Raw genomic sequence first — 20,507 nt, 5'->3', positions numbered from 1 at the left:
GAGATAGATGATCGGGTGGTTGAGAGGGGACACTCTTTGGCAAAGGAAACTCTCCAGGCCTGAGCGTTTTACAAGGTCACCCATCTGAGTCACTTTCCATTTCCCCGCTCTGCGTCATAAACATGCAAACGTCCTCGAGCTCGCTTCCAAGCGGCGGGTGGCCCTGTACCCAAAACACAATCACGGGTCAAACGCTCCGGGTCTGAAATATCCTCAAGCCGAGAACACGAGGAATGTGACAAATCTGAGCAGAAGTAGGCGAGAGGAACGTGAGTCAGGTTAAGTGGCGGATCTTCTTGCTTGTGTAATCGCTGAGTGCAGGCAACAGCTGAGAATGCCGAGTGTCGGGTGGGGGTTTGACCGGGGAGGGAGTGTTTATCGCTGTCTTTTGCACCAGTCAAATTACTGTCTGTTAGCGCTCTGCTCGGGATGTGTACACACTTTGCGTCCTTCCTTCACCCGCACGTCACAAAAAACAAACAAACAGTAGAACCAAACTATTCCATGAAAGAGGATTTAAATGAGTTGAATTTCCTACTTTTTGGGACTAGCGGTTCATGATGTTTCATTTTTGAATATTTATACTGCAGATAATTTTTTCAGATCGTGTTTGTTGTAGTGCACTATAAACTTCAAATAAACGTAAATAATCAATACAAATATTAAAATTCATTAGGAGTGTCAGGCGATTACATTTTTTAATCGCATTACTTCAATCACAAATTTTATATCTGTTCTAAATGTACAATAAAATATTTCCATAATCTTGTTGACATAAAGTGGAAAAAATGGTAACCAAATAGGAATATGGCTTCATCTGCAGTAATTTCATAATAATTCATAACATTTAGATAAAAATTAAAGAGATGTACTGTACTGTAAAAAAAACAAGTGTGATATTGATTTGTGTTGAGGTCAATTATCTGCCACTAGATGGCATAATTGCATTTGTAAGACGTGCATTTTTCTTTTCATATTAAGAGCTATCTAATCTTTAACATGAAGTAACTTGTGAAATTCTGCATATTTTTTAAATTGTAAAATAAAACCCCAGTCTCCACAAATATACGCATTATTATGACATTTTTTACTGCTAAACTTTGATGTGGACATGTCTGTTGCCACTGGAATTCCCCCAGTACAGGCTTACCAAGTAAGGGGCGGCCTTTAATCACGCGTTAAAATTTTTTGTGGCGTTCAAAGAACTTTAAATTATTAACTTTAAATTAAAATTTGTCACCCCTAAAATTCATGTATGCAATTATAAACATTTACTACCCAAATACTACGAGGAGGTCCAAATACATGTAGATTATTTTAGCGCATACAACGTGAATTATCAGACCTAAGATGACTTGTTGCTGATCTTGCATTTTTTAATTTAAAGATATTTAAATGACAAACATGGGATACGGCAGGAAGAATGGATCTTTTCCGCTTGTGTCAGCATTTCTGAAACGCCGGCGCGTAAAGTAAATAGTATTGTTTGTGTGCTTTTCATGTGCAGGATGACCAGGTGGTTCTGCAGTGCACTGCCTCCGTCCTGAAGGAGCAGCAGATTAAACTTTGTCTGTCCTGCGAGGGTTTCGGGAACCGCCTCTGCTTCCTGGAGACCACGTCCAACGCCCAGGTAAGTCATTACGCACCTAGAAGAATGCTCAATGCTGATTACGTAATACCACACTCAGACTACGTGATTATTATTTTTTTTTTTACATGATCAGTTGCCTTTTCTGGATAGATAGATAGATGGATGGATGAATAGAGAGAGAGAGAGAGAGAGAGAGAGAGTCCTAAAATCAGCAACTTAAGTCCAAGTCAAGTCAGCTTCCTCTTGTCCCCATCTCTGCTTCTTCCGTCTCCAACCTGACGTTGCCTTCTTTTTTTTTTTTTGCAGAAAGTGCCTCCAGACTTGGCAATATGCAACTTTATTCTGGAGCAGTCGTTGTCAGTGCGTGCCCTGCAGGAGATGCTGGCCAACACGGTGGAGATGACCGAGGTAGGAGTCGGAAAAGGACATGGGGAAGAGATTGCTGTGGTGTAAAGGTTCTCGCAAAATATTTGCGAATACCGTATTTCCGCACATATTGTTCGGGTGGGTTTCAAGTGCAAATGGGGAAAGGTTTGTTTGAAAGCAGTTTTGTATTTCAGTGAACCCCTATTCAGCTGTTTGCTGCTATGTGACCAAGTCATGAATTGAGTAGATCACTATTTGAGGAAATACGGTATTTCGATACTTTAAGATTCAGTTTGAGAGTTGATGAAATGTAGGTAGCATACTCATGCTGCATTAATTTCACAAAGGTCTTTAATGATATTCCCTTCAGGCTGTCGATTTGGACAAATGGGTATGTCTGTGAACATCTATCTACTGTTTCTGTGTGTCTGTTGACACTTCCTGTGACATCTTCATGTTCTTGTCCTTACACATGAAAAAAGGTCTCTATTTGTGTCCGTTTCCAGCAGGTCTAATGTCCAAGTGTCATGTTTCATCCGTTTTATTTAAGATCTACAAATGCCAGTGTGAATCACAAGTCGTTAATTCTGTTTTGATGTGTTAAACTTGAACTTGAGGTGTAGTGTAATGTTATCTGTTATTTAACATAGTTTTTCCTCAGATGGCCATATACTAGGGGTTGAACCGATTAGCTTGAAGTCAACTAATTGCTAATCACTAATCCAGTCTCGTTTTCCACTCGGCCATTTTACAGATAACTACTGCCTCGTCTCTTTGCTGCTGTCTCCAGACTATAACACTCTGTGGAGCAGCGAAATGTCCAGCCAACAAGATGACATAGTCTTGAGTTAGAACAGTGGTTAGTCTCGCTAGCTTCGGCTAATCCGGTTGCCGCTAGGGTTAAAAGATTCGTATTAGCCGTATTTCAGGACTGGCGGTGAGGATAATAAGGGCAGCAGCTCAAAGTGAAGTCCATCTTTGCCACCATAATTATCTGTCCAATAATGCGTGGACTTTGATAACGACAAATGTATTCATTTCACAATATGCACCAACCAACATCACGACACTTAGTCGCTTTACGTACTGTCATGATCATTAATCGACTACAACAAATCTTACATTTTTCAAACTCAAGTAGTAAAAAAAAAACTAATTACATGTTCACTATTGTTCACACATTTACTTCTAACTGTTTTAGTTCCTTGCTAACCAACAGAGGTGGCAAATCCAGGTCCAGAAAGTAAAAACCCTGCCACCGTTTGGCTTTAGCTCCTAGTGATAGCTAGCTAGCTAGCTCCCTAGCAGGTAAACAAGTACCATGGGTGCTACCTTGTTAGCTAGCTCACTCCCTAGCAGGTCAACGAGCACCCTGGGAGCTAGCAAGGAAGCTAGTTACGGAGCAAGCTAACTAACACCTGAGGATGAAGCCAAATTGTGGCAGGATTTTTACTTTCTGGATCTGGATTTGGCACCTCTGCTAATCAAAACAGTAGAACCTATCAAAGTACAAATGTGGTGAGTTTTATCTCATATTTCACAGTATTTGAGTTCTTGAGATTTTTTTGTGAGATACTAAAATTGGTTTGATAATCTGAAAAAACAAGCAAACATATCAAGTCATTACTCGGGTTAATCTTGCTCAGTCTGAAATATGGAAATCTTCTACTTGTGGTTGCAAAATACTTTTCTGTCTGTGATATCATCAGTACCGTGTCTCACCTGATGTCAGCAATATTTTGCACAGTCATTGTCACGCCACAATCACATCCAGCTAATGTATGTTAACCTTCCTGCATGTTAAAAATAGAATTAGAATGACAAAACAAATGGAGGCAGTATGGAGGCTTATGCAATGTAAGCTCTCCATTTGCACCATTAGCTCCATGTCGGGCATCCCAGATGAAGATTAACAAGGCGAGCCCGAGGTTGAGAATAGCATGGCATGCGGCCTAGTGGAGTGTCCCGCCCACCTCTGTCAGAGGGGCAACAACAAGAGTGCCCCCCACTCCAACACACACACACTGAGAAAGACAAGCACTGCCACCTGTCCTGACCAAGTTAGCACCATTGCCGACCGGAACTAACAGTGACGGTAGTACTTGACTTGACACCCGTTAACCCCCCCCCCATGTAATCCGTGCGGATTAGGAATTTAACCCTGCATAAAAGTCTATTGTCGCCACTGACAGTAAGACAAAATATATATATTTTTTAACAATGTATCCTGGCATGTTGAAAAAATGATGCCGGTTTAAATCTCGTCATTCATGTGATCTTTATTATTTATTATTAACAATAATTATTATGTTATTATGTACCCCTAAACATATTATAGTAGATTTTTGTAGTACTCTTTTTTTTTCTTTTTTTTTTAGTTCAATTAACATTTCTCAAATTTGTAATCAATTGCAGTATTATTAGTATTTGTAGTTATTATACACATTTGTAATATAGCCTTAGCTTAGCTCATCCCAGATAACTTTGCGCGAGTGTTGGGGTACACGCTGGACTGGTTGCCAGTAAAATGCAGAGCACATACTGTACGTATAGACAAATAACAATACTCAACGTTAACCAGTGGACATTTTACTTTTCAATAAACTTTACATATCGTTATGCAAAGTACTCAGAGAACATCGGGTCATCCACACAGGACTGTGAGGCAGATGTCTTAACCACTAGGTCGCCGTGCTGCCCATATTTTTTATGGAATTGTATGTGTGTTTGTAATTGTACATGTAATGTAAGATGTATGTAATGTATGTGTATATGTATATTGTAATGTATATTGTAATTGTATACACAGTATACATTTTTTGATAGCTCATGAACTCTCTTTTTTTTTATGGGCTGGGAGAAACCATGTTGTTCTACTGTCTTATATGACGCGTGTGGTGGCCATTTTGTTACCGTTCCCTATAAAGAAGTGATTCCCAACCTTTACTGAGCCAAAGCACATATTTTAAATTCCATTTAAAAAAAAAACAATCTTAGTACACACGAACTAGTAAGCAAAAAAAAAAAACATACATACATATGCTGAAAAAATGATCTCATCTCAATTTACTCATAAATGTACTTCATCTTCCGTTTGAATGACAACAGGCAGATACGCAGGTTGATTGTAGCTGCATCTCGTTTAACTGTTCTGCTTGTCGCTGTACATTATTTGCAGGAAATGAACTATAATTCTTATTAAAATGTGTAGGGAAAAAAAGTTCTTTGGCACATTGGTTTGGGATCTCTTCTATAGCGGACTTGTGGAAGTCGTGTGTTAACGACAGTTATCCATTTAAAAAAAAAAAAAAAACGTTTTTATTGCTTGCCTGTACTTCCCCAGTCCTCGCAAGGTGGCGGCCATCGCACCTTGTTGTATGGCCACGCCATCCTTCTCAGGCACAACCACTCAGGGATGGTAAGCTAAACACTTTTGATCTTTTTTTTTTTTTTTTTTTTTACATCAAACTTGATGTCGAAGTTCTAAATCCAGACTCCCTCTCCAGTACCTGAGCTGTTTGACCACATCCCGCTCGCTCACAGACAAGCTGGCCTTTGACGTGGGCCTCCAAGAAGATTCTACTGGTAAATTGGAATTTTTATGCTTGTTTTGACAGTCAACCACTTCTTTAACTTATTAAAACACACTTTTTAAGTACACAATGAAAAACTATAATGTAAAAACTGTCAAGTATTGCTATTAAATAGAAAATCGGGTGATATCTATTACGGTCCCTTGTGAAAATCAAAGTCGACTGACTCCGTGTTCTTGTCAGGCGAGGCATGTTGGTGGACCATTCATCCCGCCTCCAAGCAGAGGTCTGAAGGTGAAAAGGTCCGGGTGGGCGATGACCTCATCCTTGTCAGCGTGTCCTCTGAGAGATACCTGGTGAGACTCCTTGAAAAACATACAGCATATAGCTTTTTTTTTTTTTTTTTTTAATTGAGTGATTTTTCCCAAAAACTGACTTTCATCCCTCCTCCCTCAGCACTTGTCCTACGCTAGTGGAGATCTGATGGTAGACGCCTCCTTTATGCAGACTCTGTGGAATATGAACCCCATCAGCTCTGGATGTGAACTAGTTGAAGGTGCAAAGTGCAAACACACGCGCAGATATATAAACATAACTTGCAATTTTCCAAAACAATAACTTTGTAAGTAAATAATGATGTAACTGATACTATGTGACAAAAATGTATTTAACAAATTAAATAAGTTGAATAATTGTGTTTTTTGTAAAGCCTTAGTAAAAAAAAATCGAAATAATTTTTTTTATCCAAACTACAATCCAAATAAGTTTTTGTTGTCCTGCTAGTATCAGACGTGCCTTTCTTCTGTTTTCAGGCTTCCTGACGGGCGGTCATGTTCTCAGGCTGTTCCACGGCCACATGGACGAGTGTCTGACCATCGCCACACCGGAGGAAGGAGAGGAGAAGCGCAGGTGAGAAGGCGCAAAACATTGGTGTCGAAGCAGAGGAATTTTTTTTCCTCCTTCTCGCTCTATTCATTTATTTATGTATGAATTAAATAATTTCAATTTTTTTTATATATATCAATTAAAACAAATTCTCTACCTTTAACGCATTACAACCCAAAACGTGTAAATACGTTTTTCTATACTATGTCCTTCACTGCCAAAAACGTATTTATATGTTTTGTTGTTTTTTTTTTTTTTTTTAAATGCAAGAGCATACAGATGGCTTTGATGCAGCTTCTGACATGAAGAGGTCGCTTAAAGCAAGATCAGCCAGGGTCATGTTGCAACAAGCTCTTTTTGCTAGTGTTTTCACCAGGAATGTGAATATTGATTAAACTTAGCTGTATTCTAATGCTAATTGCTGCAAAACGGAAACAAATATACTTTTTTTTCCTGACGAAAGAGGAGACTCTAATCTTTTGGTAGGTTTCATGTTTTTATAGCAATAGAGCACAATATTCTGTGGGACTTGCAAAATCAGTCAAAGTCCAGTAAAACAGCTGGGAGCGAAGGGGGTTGCTTCAGTGAAAAATGCTGGGAGTGAATGAGTTAATATGCAACAAATGTTTATTTATTTTCATTGCCTATCATCTTGTATGTCTATCGTATGTGTGTTTGTTCCAGGATGGCTCACTACGAGGGCGGTGCTGTTTGCAGCCAGGCTCGTTCGCTGTGGAGGTTGGAGCCTTTGCGGATCAGGTGATTAGAGATGCATTAGAACACAATGTAACGTAATGGAAGTGAATTTTCTTCCGTTCAGTTTTTTTTTTTTTTTTTTTTTTACCTCCCAAGCTACGGCTTGTGGACCCCCAGGTCCGGTTACCCGAGTTTGATAACGGCCGGATTTAAAGATTTGTGAATGTTTTTCCTCCATTGCCTCCAGTTGGAGCGGTAGCCACTTCAAGTGGGGGCAAGCTTTCCGCGTCCGCCACATCACCACAGGCCGGTACCTGTGTCTGGATGAGGAAAAGGGCTTGATGGTGTTGGACTCGGACAGAGCCAACACTAAGCTATCTGCCTTCTGCTTCCGAGCCTCAAAGGTCTGATATGACGTTTTTTTTTCCCCTCATGCCTGTATTTGTCATTCACTATTCGCAAAAAGTTGATATTTTAGGATGAACCGAAAATGCACTATAATCTTCATAGATAACCTTAATTTGATTTTCTCTAAATGTTTGAATGTCCAACTATTCCCATGTGTCTCAGCCTGCCAGGCCCCGCCATTTAATCTTACACGCATTCAGTCACAGATCCGGCACAGATACTACAGTACTTGTAGAACGTGAGAATGGACAAAAATAACTCCTGCACCTCACATGTATTTGTTATGGTAATATATACCATGAAGCTTTAAAATACAGTAAATATAAATAGAAAAATAAGCATTTGGTTGCTACTTCATGGATTTCGTAAAGGAACAAGGGACTCCTGTACGCCATTTTAGGTTCATTCTGAAATTCATCCTCAAATCAAAATATCCTGAATATTCTGTGAGTAGTGTTGCTCTCTGTTGATATATTTCTCTGTTTGGTCTCCACCGAGCAGGAGAAGGTGGACGTGGCTCACAAGCGAGACGTGGAGGGGATGGGCATTCCGGAGATCAAGTATGGGGAGTCGATGTGCTTTGTGCAGCACGTGTCCACCGGCTTATGGCTCACGTACGCCGCACTGGACGCTAAAGCTGCACGTCTGGGAATGATGAAGAGGAAGGTGTGTTTGTTTATGCATATTTCAAGTCAAAGTCAACCTTAAACATTTCTTGACAATAATATGTTATATGTGACCTCACTAGTCTAAACGTGACATTTTGATTAACATTACATTTGTGGAATAAGAGTTATGAAGCAAAATACAGCCATTTTTTATTCATTTGCTGTCGACTGAAGATGACATCACAGTTGCTCAGGGCTCAGGTAACAGCCAATCATAGTTCAGCTTCAGAAAACAGGTGAGCTGTGATTGATCGTTGCCTGAGCCCTGAACAACATTGATGTCATCTTCAGTCAGCAGCAAGTGGCAAAATGGCCGCCCCTGAGATGATGGCTGGATTTTTCTGCTTAATTCATATTCCACTAATATAACATTAACTCATTCACTGCCATTGACAGCTATAGATGTCAAAAATTCATTTGAACTATTTTTATTATTTTAATATTATTTTTTAATTTTTTTTTTCATTTTTGTTAACAAGAGTATGAAAACCTAGAATTTTTTTGTACATTCAGAACAGATATAAAATTTGTGAGTTAACTAGTGAAGTCATGCGATTAATTACGATTACAAATTGTAATTGCCTGATGCCCCTAATTTGTATTTATTTTTTCTTAAAAAAAACATTACTTTTTTTTTTAAAGAAAAAATAAACAAAAATTAGGGGTGTCGGGGATAGGCTCCAGCACCCCCGCGACCCTTGTGAGGAAAAGCGGTCAAGAAAATGGATGGATGGATGGATAGGGGTGTCGGGCGATTGCAGTTTTTAAATGTAATTAATCGCATGACTTCACTAGTTAACTCACGATTTAAATTAAAAAAATATATATTTTAATGTTTTTTTTTAAGAAAAAAATATTTTAATTAATCAAAAATTAATTACATAATAAATAAATACAATTAATCACTAATTTTATATCTGTTCTAATACCCCCTCCCCCCCAAAAAAAAAAAGTAGTTTTTTTTTTGTTAACAAAAGTGGGGGAAAATGTCAAACTAATAGAAATAGTTCAAATGAATTTTTGACGTCTATAGCCGTCAATGGCAGTGAATGAGTTAACCAAAATAGCATATTTAGACCAGTGGGGCTGCATTGAACATGTAAAAAAAATATTTTTGGGGGGTTTGACTTAACTTTTAATATTGAAGTCAGAGTTCATTCCACTACAAATGTGACATAATATCACTAATATTCAATGATGTCGTCCAGGTCATCCTGCACCAAGAAGGACACATGGACGACGCCCTCACTGTGTCTCGCTCCCAGACTGAGGAGTCTCAAGCAGCTCGGATGATTTATAGCACCATGGGTCTCTTCAGACAGTTTATCAAGTAGGTGTATACACACATGAATCTACTAAAGAGTTTTTTAATTGCATTAACCAAAATGTCTGGTCTCAGGGGTTTGGACTCTCTGAGCGGGAAGAACAAATCTCCGGGGCCTTTGTCTCTCCCTCTGGAGGGCGTCATCCTCTCCCTGCAGGATCTCATCTTTTACTTCCGTCCTCCAGAGGAGGAGTTGGAGCATGAGGAGAAGCAGACCAAGCTCCGCTCCCTCCGGAACCGGCAGAATCTCTTTCAAGAGGAGGTACGCGGCGAGCATGTTTCAGTGGCATGGCCGACATGCAGAGATTTTTGGTCTGGTCAAAGTAGGACAACTTATTCAAGCCACTTACTTTAAGTAAAAGCAAAAAAGTACTAAAGTTGAAAAAAAGGAAACATGAATTTTTGCTGTCAATGATCTAAAATGTGTTTCTCCATCAGGGAATGATCACCATCGTGCTGGAGTGCATCGATCGGCTCAATGTGTACAACACGGCGGCCCATTTCTCAGAATTTGCTGGCGAGGAAGCAGCAGAGTCCTGGAAGGAGATCGTCAACCTCCTCTACGAGCTGCTCGGTATAAGAATTATTCACACTTCGTAAAGACAAACAAACAGATGCATTTGACATGATTGGTTTCCCCTCTTTTGGAAAGCTTCGCTCATCAGGGGCAACCGCTCCAACTGCGCCTTGTTCTGCGACAACCTGGACTGGCTGGTCAGCAAACTGGACCGTCTGGAGGCCTCGTCGGGTTTGTTATTGGATTTATAGTTCACTGATGAAGCTAAGAAAGTGCTATTATACAATATTGTAATATTTGATATTTACTTTCTGTAATTTGACACTCAGGTATTCTGGAGGTGCTCTACTGTGTGCTCATTGAAAGCCCCGAGGTTCTAAACATCATCCAAGAGAACCACATCAAGTCCATCATCTCTCTCCTGGACAAGCATGGACGGAACCACAAGGTGTGTTTTTGAGGTTTTATAACGTCCTTAAATTGAATTGTACTCATATTTTTTGGATGCGCCGACTGCAGGTTCTCGATGTCCTGCGCTCTCTCTGCGTGTGTAACGGTGTCGCTGTGAGGTCCAATCAGAACCGCATCACTGAGAACCTGCTTCCGGCCCGCGACCTCTTGCTGCAGACCAACATTGTAAATTACGTAACCAGGTACGGCTGGATTTACAGATCCATGTGGCAGCTTCTGATTTAATGCCTTTTTACACCTAGTTTTGTTAAATTGATGAAACAGACTCATGCGACAGCACCCAAGGCAAAAGTCTCTCTGACTAACCAAAGCATAGACTATTAAAAATAAAAGTAGTCGGAATGTAGCTCAATGTAATCTTAATTACAGTACTCTTTTTTTTTCCTAGCAAAAATACTTCAAAATTTAAAAAAAAAAAGTGTTTCACTAAAAATACTCTGAAAAGTACAGTTTATATTAAAAAAATCACGATTCTCATTTATTACGATTCACAATCGATTTTAAATGTGCCAAAATCGATTTTATTTGAATTGATTTATTTGTGTGTTCCTTTATTAGGAGCGCTGTTCTACACTTTTGGCCACTTAGGGCATTGTGGTTGCGCGCGTTCTGATAACTGTTAAGTTGTAGCCACATTAGAGAGTAGAAGGAAAAAATCACTTTCAAGTAATGTTAAGATGCTTCTGTGTATACATTCCTGAAGCATTTTGAATGAACACAGACGTTCTTTTGAGTGATAAGAGTGCTGCGAGTAGCGTGCTAATTAGCATTAGCGAGTCAATGTGACTTTCCATTGTGCGTTAGCCTTGCGATAAGCTATGTTCGATTTACAGTTAACCTCAACTGGAGTGTAATAAACGGCTTGATACTGCAACAATAGTATTTAGTATTGCTAGTGTGTCCTGTATTTATATAGCGGTTCACCTATCGTGGACCTTTTTATGGCAGCCTTTTCTGTTAAACATGTCTGCTCTATTAATCATGATGATGATGATGATGATCTTTTCTGTGCTCAGTGTCCGGCCAAACATCTTCTTGGGCACGTGCGAGGGTTCCACACAATACAAGAAGTGGTACTACGAGATGATGGTGGACTACGTGGAACCCTACGTGACGGCGCAGGCGTCGCACCTACGCGTGGGCTGGGCCATGACCGAAGGTTACAGCCCCTACCCTGGAGGCGGGGAGGGCTGGGGAGGCAACGGCGTGGGGGATGACCTCTACTCGTACGGCTTCGACGGCCTCCACTTATGGTCGGGTAAGATCGCATTTGTCAAGTTCAAGGCCAGAACCGGCACTCGTGTCATTTCCTGTTCATGAGCCGTGATGAGAACAATAACGTGTTTTGTTCTCTCCAACCAGGCACGGTCGCGCGTCAGGTGGCTTCACCCAAAGCGCACACTCTGGCCGCAGATGACGTGGTCAGTTGTTGTCTGGATCTGAGCGTGCCGAGTATCTCTTTCCGCATCAATGGACACCCGGTTCAGGGCATGTTTGAAAACTTCAACGTGGATGCCCTTTTCTTCCCCGTCATCAGCTTCTCAGCGGGAGTCAAGTAAGAGCAATGTTTGTTTGTCCATTCATTGCCTTTTTTTTTTTTTTTAGCTCTTTCAGAGCTCTGTATTGTTCATTCGATTTGACATCATCATTGCTCTCCTTTTTAAAAAAAAAAAATAATAATTTTTTTTTTTTTTGTCCATTCATTGCCAAGGTCGACCTATGTCGTTTTATTTATTTTTTTCATTGGGAGGCATTGATATGGGTCTGATGTGGGTTCTTCAGTTTGAGGAGTGGAAATAGGCCAAACCACCAGCAGAGGGAAATATGTGTTATGATAGCAGAAATGAGAAAAAGTACAACGATCTTTGAAATACTGTTAATACTGTAACTGACATCTCTTCATAGCTGCAGCATATTTAGCCTTCTCACTTCCTGTCTTCTCCAGAGCTCGCTTCCTCCTGGGCGGTCGCCACGGAGACTTCAAGTTCATGCCCCCGCCGGGCTACGCGCCGTGCTACGAGGCGCTCCTCCCCAGGGAGAGGATGCGCATCGAGCCCATCAAAGAGTACAAGCACGACTTCAGCGGCGTGCGAAATCTGCTGGGGCCCACCCTGTCGCTCACCCACACCTCTTTCACCCCGTGTCCCGTGGACACAGTCCAGGTGAAAACATCAACAATTTTTGAAAAAAAAAACAGTTTATTTTTGTTATTATTATTATTTTATTATTATTATTGTTATTATTATTATTATTATTATTATTATTATTATGATATTATCTTTATTGCAATTTATTATTTTAATATATATATATATATTTCTATGGCTGTAGATTGTGTTGCCGCCACACCTTGAGAGAATTCGAGAGAGGCTGGCAGAGAATATTCACGAGTTGTGGGCGATCACCCGCATCGAACAGGGATGGACCTATGGGACTGTGAGTATGGAATTGGAGGAATGTAATAATTCAAATAAAAATAAATAAATAAAAATAAATACATTATATATATATATATATATATATATATATATATATATATATATATATATATATATATATATATATATATATATATTTATACATAAATAATAATATTTATCCACCACGACAGTGGTCCCCAACTACCAGTTTGGGCAATTTAGTTTAAAAAAATATTTTTATTTTTATTTCATTTTTATTTAATTTTTTTTTTTGCTGATGAGTTACTCACTGTCATTACTTTCACAGTTCAGAGATGACAACAAGAAGCTTCATCCCTGTTTGGTGGACTTCCAGGGTCTCCCAGAGCCCGAGAGGAACTACAACCTGCAGATGTCCGGAGAGACTCTCAAGTGAGCTTCTTGTTCTTTCAGTTAGTTGGAAACTGGTGTTAGAAGACAACAAAGATACGGACTTGAGTATTTGCGACTGGGAACGACTTGACATTCTCTCCCTCGTAAATAACAACATCGAGATTCACCCCCAAATCATTATCTTCTACTCAAAAGCTGTACTGATCTTGAATCCAAAGTGATGCAACATCGCCATCTACATGGATCAGTTAGTCATTACAGTTGTTAAGAAACCTAAATCTCATTTCAGTCCATGTCTACCCATTGAAAAACGTACTTGAGGAATATAGGCGTCATGACTGGATTCTAAGCCAGTGACAGCGTTATGACTCGTTCCCATCTCTGAAAGTCAGTTTTGTTGACATCCGACTTCTCGTCCTCTCACAGGACACTCCTGGCTCTGGGCTGCCATGTCGGCATGGGCGACGAGAAAGCCGAAGAGAACCTCAAGAAAATCAAGCTGCCAAAGACGTATGTTGGCCAATATTTTTTTAAGGTTGTCACAAATTATTTGACAGGTGGGAAAAAAAACGGATTTGTCCCTTCTGTAGCTATATAATGAGCAACGCATACAAGCCCGCGCCACTTGACCTTAGCCATGTCAAGCTGACACCCAACCAGAACCAACTTGTGGAAAAATTGGCGGAAAACGGACATAATGTGTGGGCAAGGGATCGTGTACGACAAGGTTGGACTTACAGTATAGTGCAGGTAAGAAATTCAACTAATAACATGTAGAAAATACAGTATATTATGGAGGTAAATATGGTGCAAAACTAACTTACAGGTACAAATTTGTTTTTACAGATAACATTTTTTTTTTTTACAGATACATTTTTTTTTACAGGTACACTTTTTTTTATACAGGTACAAATCACGACTTTTACAGATACAGATATAGACTTTTTTCTACAGGTACAAATTTTTTCATCCGTTAGTTTTGCACCATATTTACCTCCATAGTATATTACTAATGTGCCACGGCGCAGTGGTGGCGAATACTTGCATTACATTATTTGCAAAAAAAAATTCTCAGGACATCCTGAATAAGCGAAACCCTCGTCTGGTACCTTACAACTTGCTGGACGAGAGAACCAAGAAGACCAACAGGGACAGCGTCAACAACGCCGTCCGCACACTCATTGGCTACGGCTACAACATCGAGCCTCCAGACCAGGAGAGCAGTGAGTCGTCTTCATACAGTTATGCAAGTGGTTCTCAAACTGAGGTCCCGAGACCCCAGGTGGTGGAGGATGTGAGCCAAAGCTCGGCAAAATTGCGTGAAATAATTTTGGATCATTTAAAAAAGTGCAAACCAATACAATCAATACTGTTTAATGATCCAATTACAGCACTTCTCTACCTTAGCTTTGGGACTATTCAATTAAAATATATTATTGTGACCTAACACTACATAGATCTGACAACCCGACAAAATTATAATTTTTTTTCTTTAACAAGGGGTAATATCATAGAAATAAAGTCAACAAATACATATTTTTGATACTAAAATCCCTTTTTTTTTTCAGAGAATACAGGTGTATATTCCAGAATAAAGCCAAAATATTACAACTATAACACATTTTTGATACTCTATTGTAGTGATTTAAAAAATGTGGTACTTAGGCAAATACTCACTGGTGGTATGCAAAATAATTACTGGTTCACTTGTATTTAACTTTTCAGTAAAATACATTTGCTTTTAATTTTTTAAGAAGTGTTTGTTTTAAAAACTTTTTTTTTCGGCAATTTTATTTTCCAATTTATTTTAACTTTTATTTAATTATTTAATACTTAGGCCTACCATGCTACTGTGTTAGTCATTGGTCATTTTCCTGATACAGTACTTGGAGAGCTAAGTTTATTTAGGTGTCACTTTGTGTAAAAAAGAGAACTGTTCTTTTGTTAAAATATGACTTTCGTCCACTTTAATATCACAATATTCTGATTTGGCCACAACTTTATTCTCACAAAATGACAACTTTTTATCCCAGCAAAATACGTCTTTGTTCTTATAAAGATTAAAACGTGTTTTCTCTTTAGAAAAAATATGCCCTCATGCTATGTTGCGTCAACCTTCCTGCAGCCGGTCACGGCCTGGAGAACATCCGCGGCGACAAGGTTCGACTCTTCAGGGCCGAGAGGTCGTACGGCGTTACGCAGGGGAAGTGGTACTTTGAGTTCGAGGCCGTCACCACGGGTGAGATGCGAGTGGGCTGGGCTCGGCCGAGCGTCCGCTCCGACACCGAACTGGGAGCGGATGAGCTTGCTTACGTCTTTAACGGAAACAAGGTCAGTCCAATTCTTGTGCTATTTGAATGAAAGTCAAGTTAACACAATTTAAAATGTAAAAGACCCCGCATATGATTTGTCGAGTGTGTTCTTGGTGCTCATCTGTGCCCATTGTTCAAATTAGACCCGATTATCTGTATTTGTGTAGTCCGCTTAACATGAATTAAAAAAAAAAAAAAATATTCATTGTTAATGCAAATGTGATGTTTTCAGGCGCAAAGGTGGCACATCGGCAACGAGCCCTTCGGCCGCCAGTGGCTGTCCGGCGACGTGGTGGGATGTATGATCGACCTGACGGAAATGAACATCATGTTCACGCTCAACGGTGAAATGCTCATCAGCGACTCTGGCTCGGAGATGGCTTTCAAAGATATTGAAATTGGAGAAGGTGGGAGTTTTTATTCACTATAGAAGGTATAAAATCACACTGAAATCATTTATACGGTATGAATTTTTTCTTTTTCTTTTTTTTCTAACTCCTCAGGTTTCATCCCAGTGTGTGCACTGGGCCTGTCCCAGGTTGGAAGGATTAATCTTGGCCAGAATGTCAGCAGCCTGCGCTACTTTGCCATCTGCGGCCTTCAGGAAGGTTTCGAGCCCTTCGCCATCAACATGAAGCGAGACATTACCATGTGGTTCAGCAAAAGCTTGCCCCAATTTCAGCCCGCTCCCACCGACCACAACCACCTGGAGGTAACTGTTGATTGGCTCTTTTAATTGTTATACAATGAACGAATAGCGGTGAGCACAGATGCAATATTCACAATCATGTCGTCTTTTAATTGTCCCAAACCGGTCTCTGTTTTGTCTTCTTTTTAACTGATTCAAACACAAAAACGTGTAAAAACGTTTTTTTTTTTTTTTTAAATACTTTGTCCTTCACTCCCAAAAATGAAGTTATGTTTTTTTTTTTTTTTTAAATGCAAGAGTATACAGAAGGCATTGGTGCGACTTGTGACATGAAGAGGTGGCTTAAAGCAATGGTAGTTATTACAAAAAACAGCCAGCGGGTGGCAGCAGAGTATAAGAGATCAACCAGGGCCATGTAACAAGCTATTGAGACAGTGTTTTCACCAGGAATGTGAATGTTGATGAAACTTGGCTATATTTTAATACTAATTGCTGCAAAGCGGAAACAGATACAAATATACTTTTTTTTCCTGATGAAAGAAGAGACTATAATTTTTATTTTGGTAGGTTGCATGTTTTTATAGCAATAGGACACAATATTCTGTGGACCTTGCAAAATCAGTCAAAATCCGGTAAAACAGGCGGGAGCAAAGGGGGTTGCTTCAGTGAAAATGGCTGGAAGTGAATGAGTTAAATGTATTGTACATACTAATCAAGTAACTATTGTTTCAAAATAAAGGCTTAAAACAAGCAGTTCTTAAAGATTAAATGCAACTGTATTGAACTTAATACAAGGGTGCCTTGAGATACAAGTTTATTTCATTAACTCAAAACCGTCTGTCAAATAATCATTTCCCATTAAAATGAATAGAAATGCAGTTAATCCATTCCAGAATTACTGTAGTACAATATATATGAATAGATGGATGAAATCTCGTCTATTTTGTCATCAATCCCTTAAGGTGTCCCGCGTGGATGGGACCGTGGACAGCGCCCCCTGCCTGAAGCTGACTCACAAGACCTTCGGCTCGCAGAATGCCAACACAGACATGATGTTCCTCAGGCTCAGCATGCCCGTCCAGTTCCATGAGACCTTCAAGGTCCCGGCGGGCACCACGCTGCTCACCCGAGCGCTCACCATTCCTGAAGATGAAGTAGTGGTGGTGGAGCCCGACTCGGAGTTCGAGGTCCTTAAGAAGTCGGCCAGCCGCAAGGAGCAGGAGGAAGACAAGAAGGAGCCGTCGGTACCTAAGGAGATCTCGGTGGAAAACGAGAAGGACACCATGACAGAGAAAGGAAAGAAAAAAGGGTAAGATTGTGGTTCGTGTGGTTAAGATCAGGGGATGTTGTTAATATGTGAGTGTGTGAAGAAGCCCTTTAAGACTCTTTTGTGTTTAAGGGCTATTTGAGTGGTGCGCAGCCTGCGGCTCTGGAGCCACATGGGGCTCTTTAGTCCCTCTACTGTAGCTTCCTTTGGATCTGTTAAAAAAAAATATATATAATTAATTTTTTGTTAGATATGTGTTTTTTATTTTTTAGATTAAATATTTAAATTAATTTATGATTAAATAAGAAAATGAATAATTAAATAACCAAATGTTTAAGTTGCAGTTTAAGGTAGATGAATACGTTTTTAAAAAAATACAATAAAATGTAAAAAGAGGAAAAGCAGAAAATTACCATGAAATGTCCATGAAATTGTAAAAAGTCAAATTTAAAAAGTTACCATAAAAGGTCCAAAAGCAAAAAAAGGGAATCCCGAAAATGACCATAAAAATTGCCCAAAATTGCCCAAAATGTCAGAAAATTTATAGCCAAAAAGGGAGGGGAAAAAAAGGAATAAAATGTAATCTCCTCTCTGCACCACAGATTTTTCTTCAAAGCCAAGAAGGCGGCCATGACACCACTTGCACCTCCCCCTGCCCCGCCGACCGTGCCCCGCTTGGTGGAAGACGTGGTCCCCGACGACCGAGATGACCCCGAGATCATTCAGAACACCACCACTGTAAGACACACAACACAACATGTACAGCCCACTATTTGAGGAACTATGATATGATTCTTCAAACTTTCCCTGCCATTTTCCCTCCAGTATTACTATTCTGTGAGGATCTTTGCCGGGCAGGAGCCGACCGGCGTGTGGATCGGTTGGGTTACCCCCGACTACCACCAGTTTGATCCAAGTTTCGATCTCTTCAAAGTGAGGAACGTCACCGTCACTGTGGGCGACGACAAAGGCAACATACACGACAGGTTTGTTTGTTCATCTGGCGCCACTGCTTGTTTACTATCATCAGGGCCCACTTGGAATTGCTGTGTTTATGCTTATTCTCATAAATTAATCACTTTTGCTCAACAATTTCTTTGTTTTGGTGACTCAATAGTACCCTTTGGAATGTTGTCTTTTTTTTGGTCTGTACACTATTCAATGTCTGGTGATGATTTTGAGGATTCTCAGAAATAAAAAAAAGTTGAAAGATTGTGACTGAGAATGTTTCTGTGCAGTATGAAGCACAGCAACTGTTACATGGTCTGGGGAGGGGACCTGGTCAGCACTCAGCAGACCCGCTTCAGTCAGGAGGACATGGTGGTCGGCTGCCTGATTGACTTGGCCACGGGCCTCATGACCTTCACGGCTAACGGCAAGGAAATCAACACCTTCTACCAGGTGAGGAGACGCATGTCCGCACTGCAAATGTAGCCTTTGTATTCAGATAGCTATTGTTACAACGCGGCCACGTAGATGCTACATGTTAGCCTGTCTGTGACGTTTGCCATTATGTGTTAGCATTAAGCTAAAGGGCTCAAAGGCACAAATTTACTGTTGTACGTCAATGTACCAGTGTAATTGTATGATCTTGGTTAGAGTTATTTTTTTGCAGCGTGTCCTGTTCCTATGTAGTAAAACCACACATGTTCTATCTCAGGTGGAACCCAACACCAAGCTTTTCCCCGCCGTCTTCATCCAGCCTTCCAGTCAGAACATGGTACAACTGGAGCTAGGAAAACTCAAGGTGCGACCCTGACGCCCACATTTCTCCTCTCACTTCCTACATGAGTCTGAAACCTTTCCCGCTCTGCCCTCCAGAACATCATGCCCATCTCGGCCGCCATGTTCCGCAGCGAGCGCAAGAACCCGGTGCCCCAGTGCCCTCCGAGGCTGGACGTCCAGATGTTGACCCCGGTCATCTGGAGCCGAATGCCCAATCGCTTCCTCAACCCGGAGGTGGGCAAAGTGAGCGAGAAGCTGGGCTGGATGGTGGAGTGTACTGAGCCGCTCGTCATGATGGCCCTGCACATCCCGGAGGAGAACAGGTGGGAGGCAACACTAACCGGGTGGAATCATACACTATCAACCTTCTTCCTGGGGGCGCTGAGTAGGGCTAAACGGGTTTGAAAAATAATTTAATTGTGATGTTTTTTTTTTCCCCCGCAATGCAGTATTGCAATTGCCGTTTGATATGTGAATCATTTTTTATGGCCCTCTGATGTATTTGTAATTTGAAATCTGTATTATAAAAAAAATATATTAGGCAATTTATTAGGCTATCTATCTATCTATCTATCTATTGTTAGAAGACTATCTTTGTCTTCCGCGTGTTCGTTGTTGTTCGGGTAGAGAGAATGTTGATTTTCTGAATACAGACTGGAGATCGGTGAACAGGTCCTCCGAAGGATTTATTTTACAGAATATTCTGGACACAAGCAAGTTTACAGACAAATGGCTGCAGTTCCTCTCGCAAGTGTGTAGTTACAGCGGACTCACAGCATTCTTATACTATCTTGAAAACCCCCCAGGAAACAGCCCCCAGCCCTGAGTTAAGACAGACATCATTCAATACACGTTGACAAATGGCCCTTTGATGTGGAAAAACAGTTATGACTCAACTAAAACAGTTATAACTAAATCAAAACTGTTATAACTAAATCTGGGCAGAAGACCCTCAACACTATCTATCTATCTATCTATCTATCTATCTATCTATCTATCTATCTATCTATCTATCTATCTATCTATCTATCTATCTATCTATCTATCTATCTATCTATCTATCTATCTATCTATCAAGCTAGCTAGCTATCTTAGCTACTTAGCTATTTAGCTATCTATCTATCTATCTATCTATCTATCTATCTATCTATCTATCTATCTATCTATCTATCTATCCATCCATCCATCCATTGAAGAGGAATCTAGAATTTTGTCCTCTTTGCGTGTTCCAAAAATGAAGATAGATTTAATGTAAGAAAAATACACCTTTGCAAAAATGATTTTAATAAAAAACAGAGAATCT

The 20,507-nt window shown here is 40.2% G+C and overlaps 1 protein-coding gene across 11 annotated transcripts in view; it reads left to right on the top strand.

Annotated features, from left to right (window-relative positions):
* The window catches only part of ryr1b (ryanodine receptor 1b (skeletal)), an 83,001-nt gene that overhangs the window by 11,017 nt on the left and 51,477 nt on the right, over window positions 1-20,507 (top strand). For 7 of the 11 annotated variants that reach the window (XM_077565060.1, XM_077565057.1, XM_077565061.1 and 4 more), the window contains exons 3-36: window positions 1,508-1,630; window positions 1,898-1,999; window positions 2,328-2,348; window positions 5,301-5,375; window positions 5,464-5,542; window positions 5,734-5,846; window positions 5,947-6,046; window positions 6,303-6,399; window positions 7,060-7,134; window positions 7,319-7,475; window positions 7,981-8,145; window positions 9,356-9,477; window positions 9,547-9,733; window positions 9,910-10,045; window positions 10,124-10,219; window positions 10,318-10,436; window positions 10,508-10,641; window positions 11,476-11,717; window positions 11,822-12,014; window positions 12,405-12,621; window positions 12,791-12,895; window positions 13,187-13,290; window positions 13,678-13,761; window positions 13,842-14,001; window positions 14,327-14,474; window positions 15,377-15,582; window positions 15,796-15,970; window positions 16,067-16,275; window positions 17,175-17,521; window positions 18,082-18,217; window positions 18,305-18,465; window positions 18,718-18,880; window positions 19,140-19,226; window positions 19,301-19,527. In XM_077565060.1, the coding sequence (XP_077421186.1) occupies window positions 1,508-1,630; window positions 1,898-1,999; window positions 2,328-2,348; window positions 5,301-5,375; window positions 5,464-5,542; window positions 5,734-5,846; window positions 5,947-6,046; window positions 6,303-6,399; window positions 7,060-7,134; window positions 7,319-7,475; window positions 7,981-8,145; window positions 9,356-9,477; window positions 9,547-9,733; window positions 9,910-10,045; window positions 10,124-10,219; window positions 10,318-10,436; window positions 10,508-10,641; window positions 11,476-11,717; window positions 11,822-12,014; window positions 12,405-12,621; window positions 12,791-12,895; window positions 13,187-13,290; window positions 13,678-13,761; window positions 13,842-14,001; window positions 14,327-14,474; window positions 15,377-15,582; window positions 15,796-15,970; window positions 16,067-16,275; window positions 17,175-17,521; window positions 18,082-18,217; window positions 18,305-18,465; window positions 18,718-18,880; window positions 19,140-19,226; window positions 19,301-19,527 (4,865 nt within the window). The remainder of the gene's footprint in view (window positions 1-1,507; window positions 1,631-1,897; window positions 2,000-2,327; window positions 2,349-5,300; window positions 5,376-5,463; window positions 5,543-5,733; window positions 5,847-5,946; window positions 6,047-6,302; window positions 6,400-7,059; window positions 7,135-7,318; window positions 7,476-7,980; window positions 8,146-9,355; window positions 9,478-9,546; window positions 9,734-9,909; window positions 10,046-10,123; window positions 10,220-10,317; window positions 10,437-10,507; window positions 10,642-11,475; window positions 11,718-11,821; window positions 12,015-12,404; window positions 12,622-12,790; window positions 12,896-13,186; window positions 13,291-13,677; window positions 13,762-13,841; window positions 14,002-14,326; window positions 14,475-15,376; window positions 15,583-15,795; window positions 15,971-16,066; window positions 16,276-17,174; window positions 17,522-18,081; window positions 18,218-18,304; window positions 18,466-18,717; window positions 18,881-19,139; window positions 19,227-19,300; window positions 19,528-20,507) is intronic. The other 4 variants (XM_077565065.1, XM_077565064.1, XM_077565063.1 and 1 more) reach the window with 1 other exon arrangement.

The sequence above is a fragment of the Vanacampus margaritifer genome, chromosome 5 (assembly GCF_051991255.1).
Source record: "Vanacampus margaritifer isolate UIUO_Vmar chromosome 5, RoL_Vmar_1.0, whole genome shotgun sequence".
In the NCBI taxonomy this organism is placed as follows: Eukaryota; Metazoa; Chordata; class Actinopteri; order Syngnathiformes; family Syngnathidae; genus Vanacampus; species Vanacampus margaritifer.
This window is presented reverse-complemented; position numbering and strand designations above follow the sequence as displayed.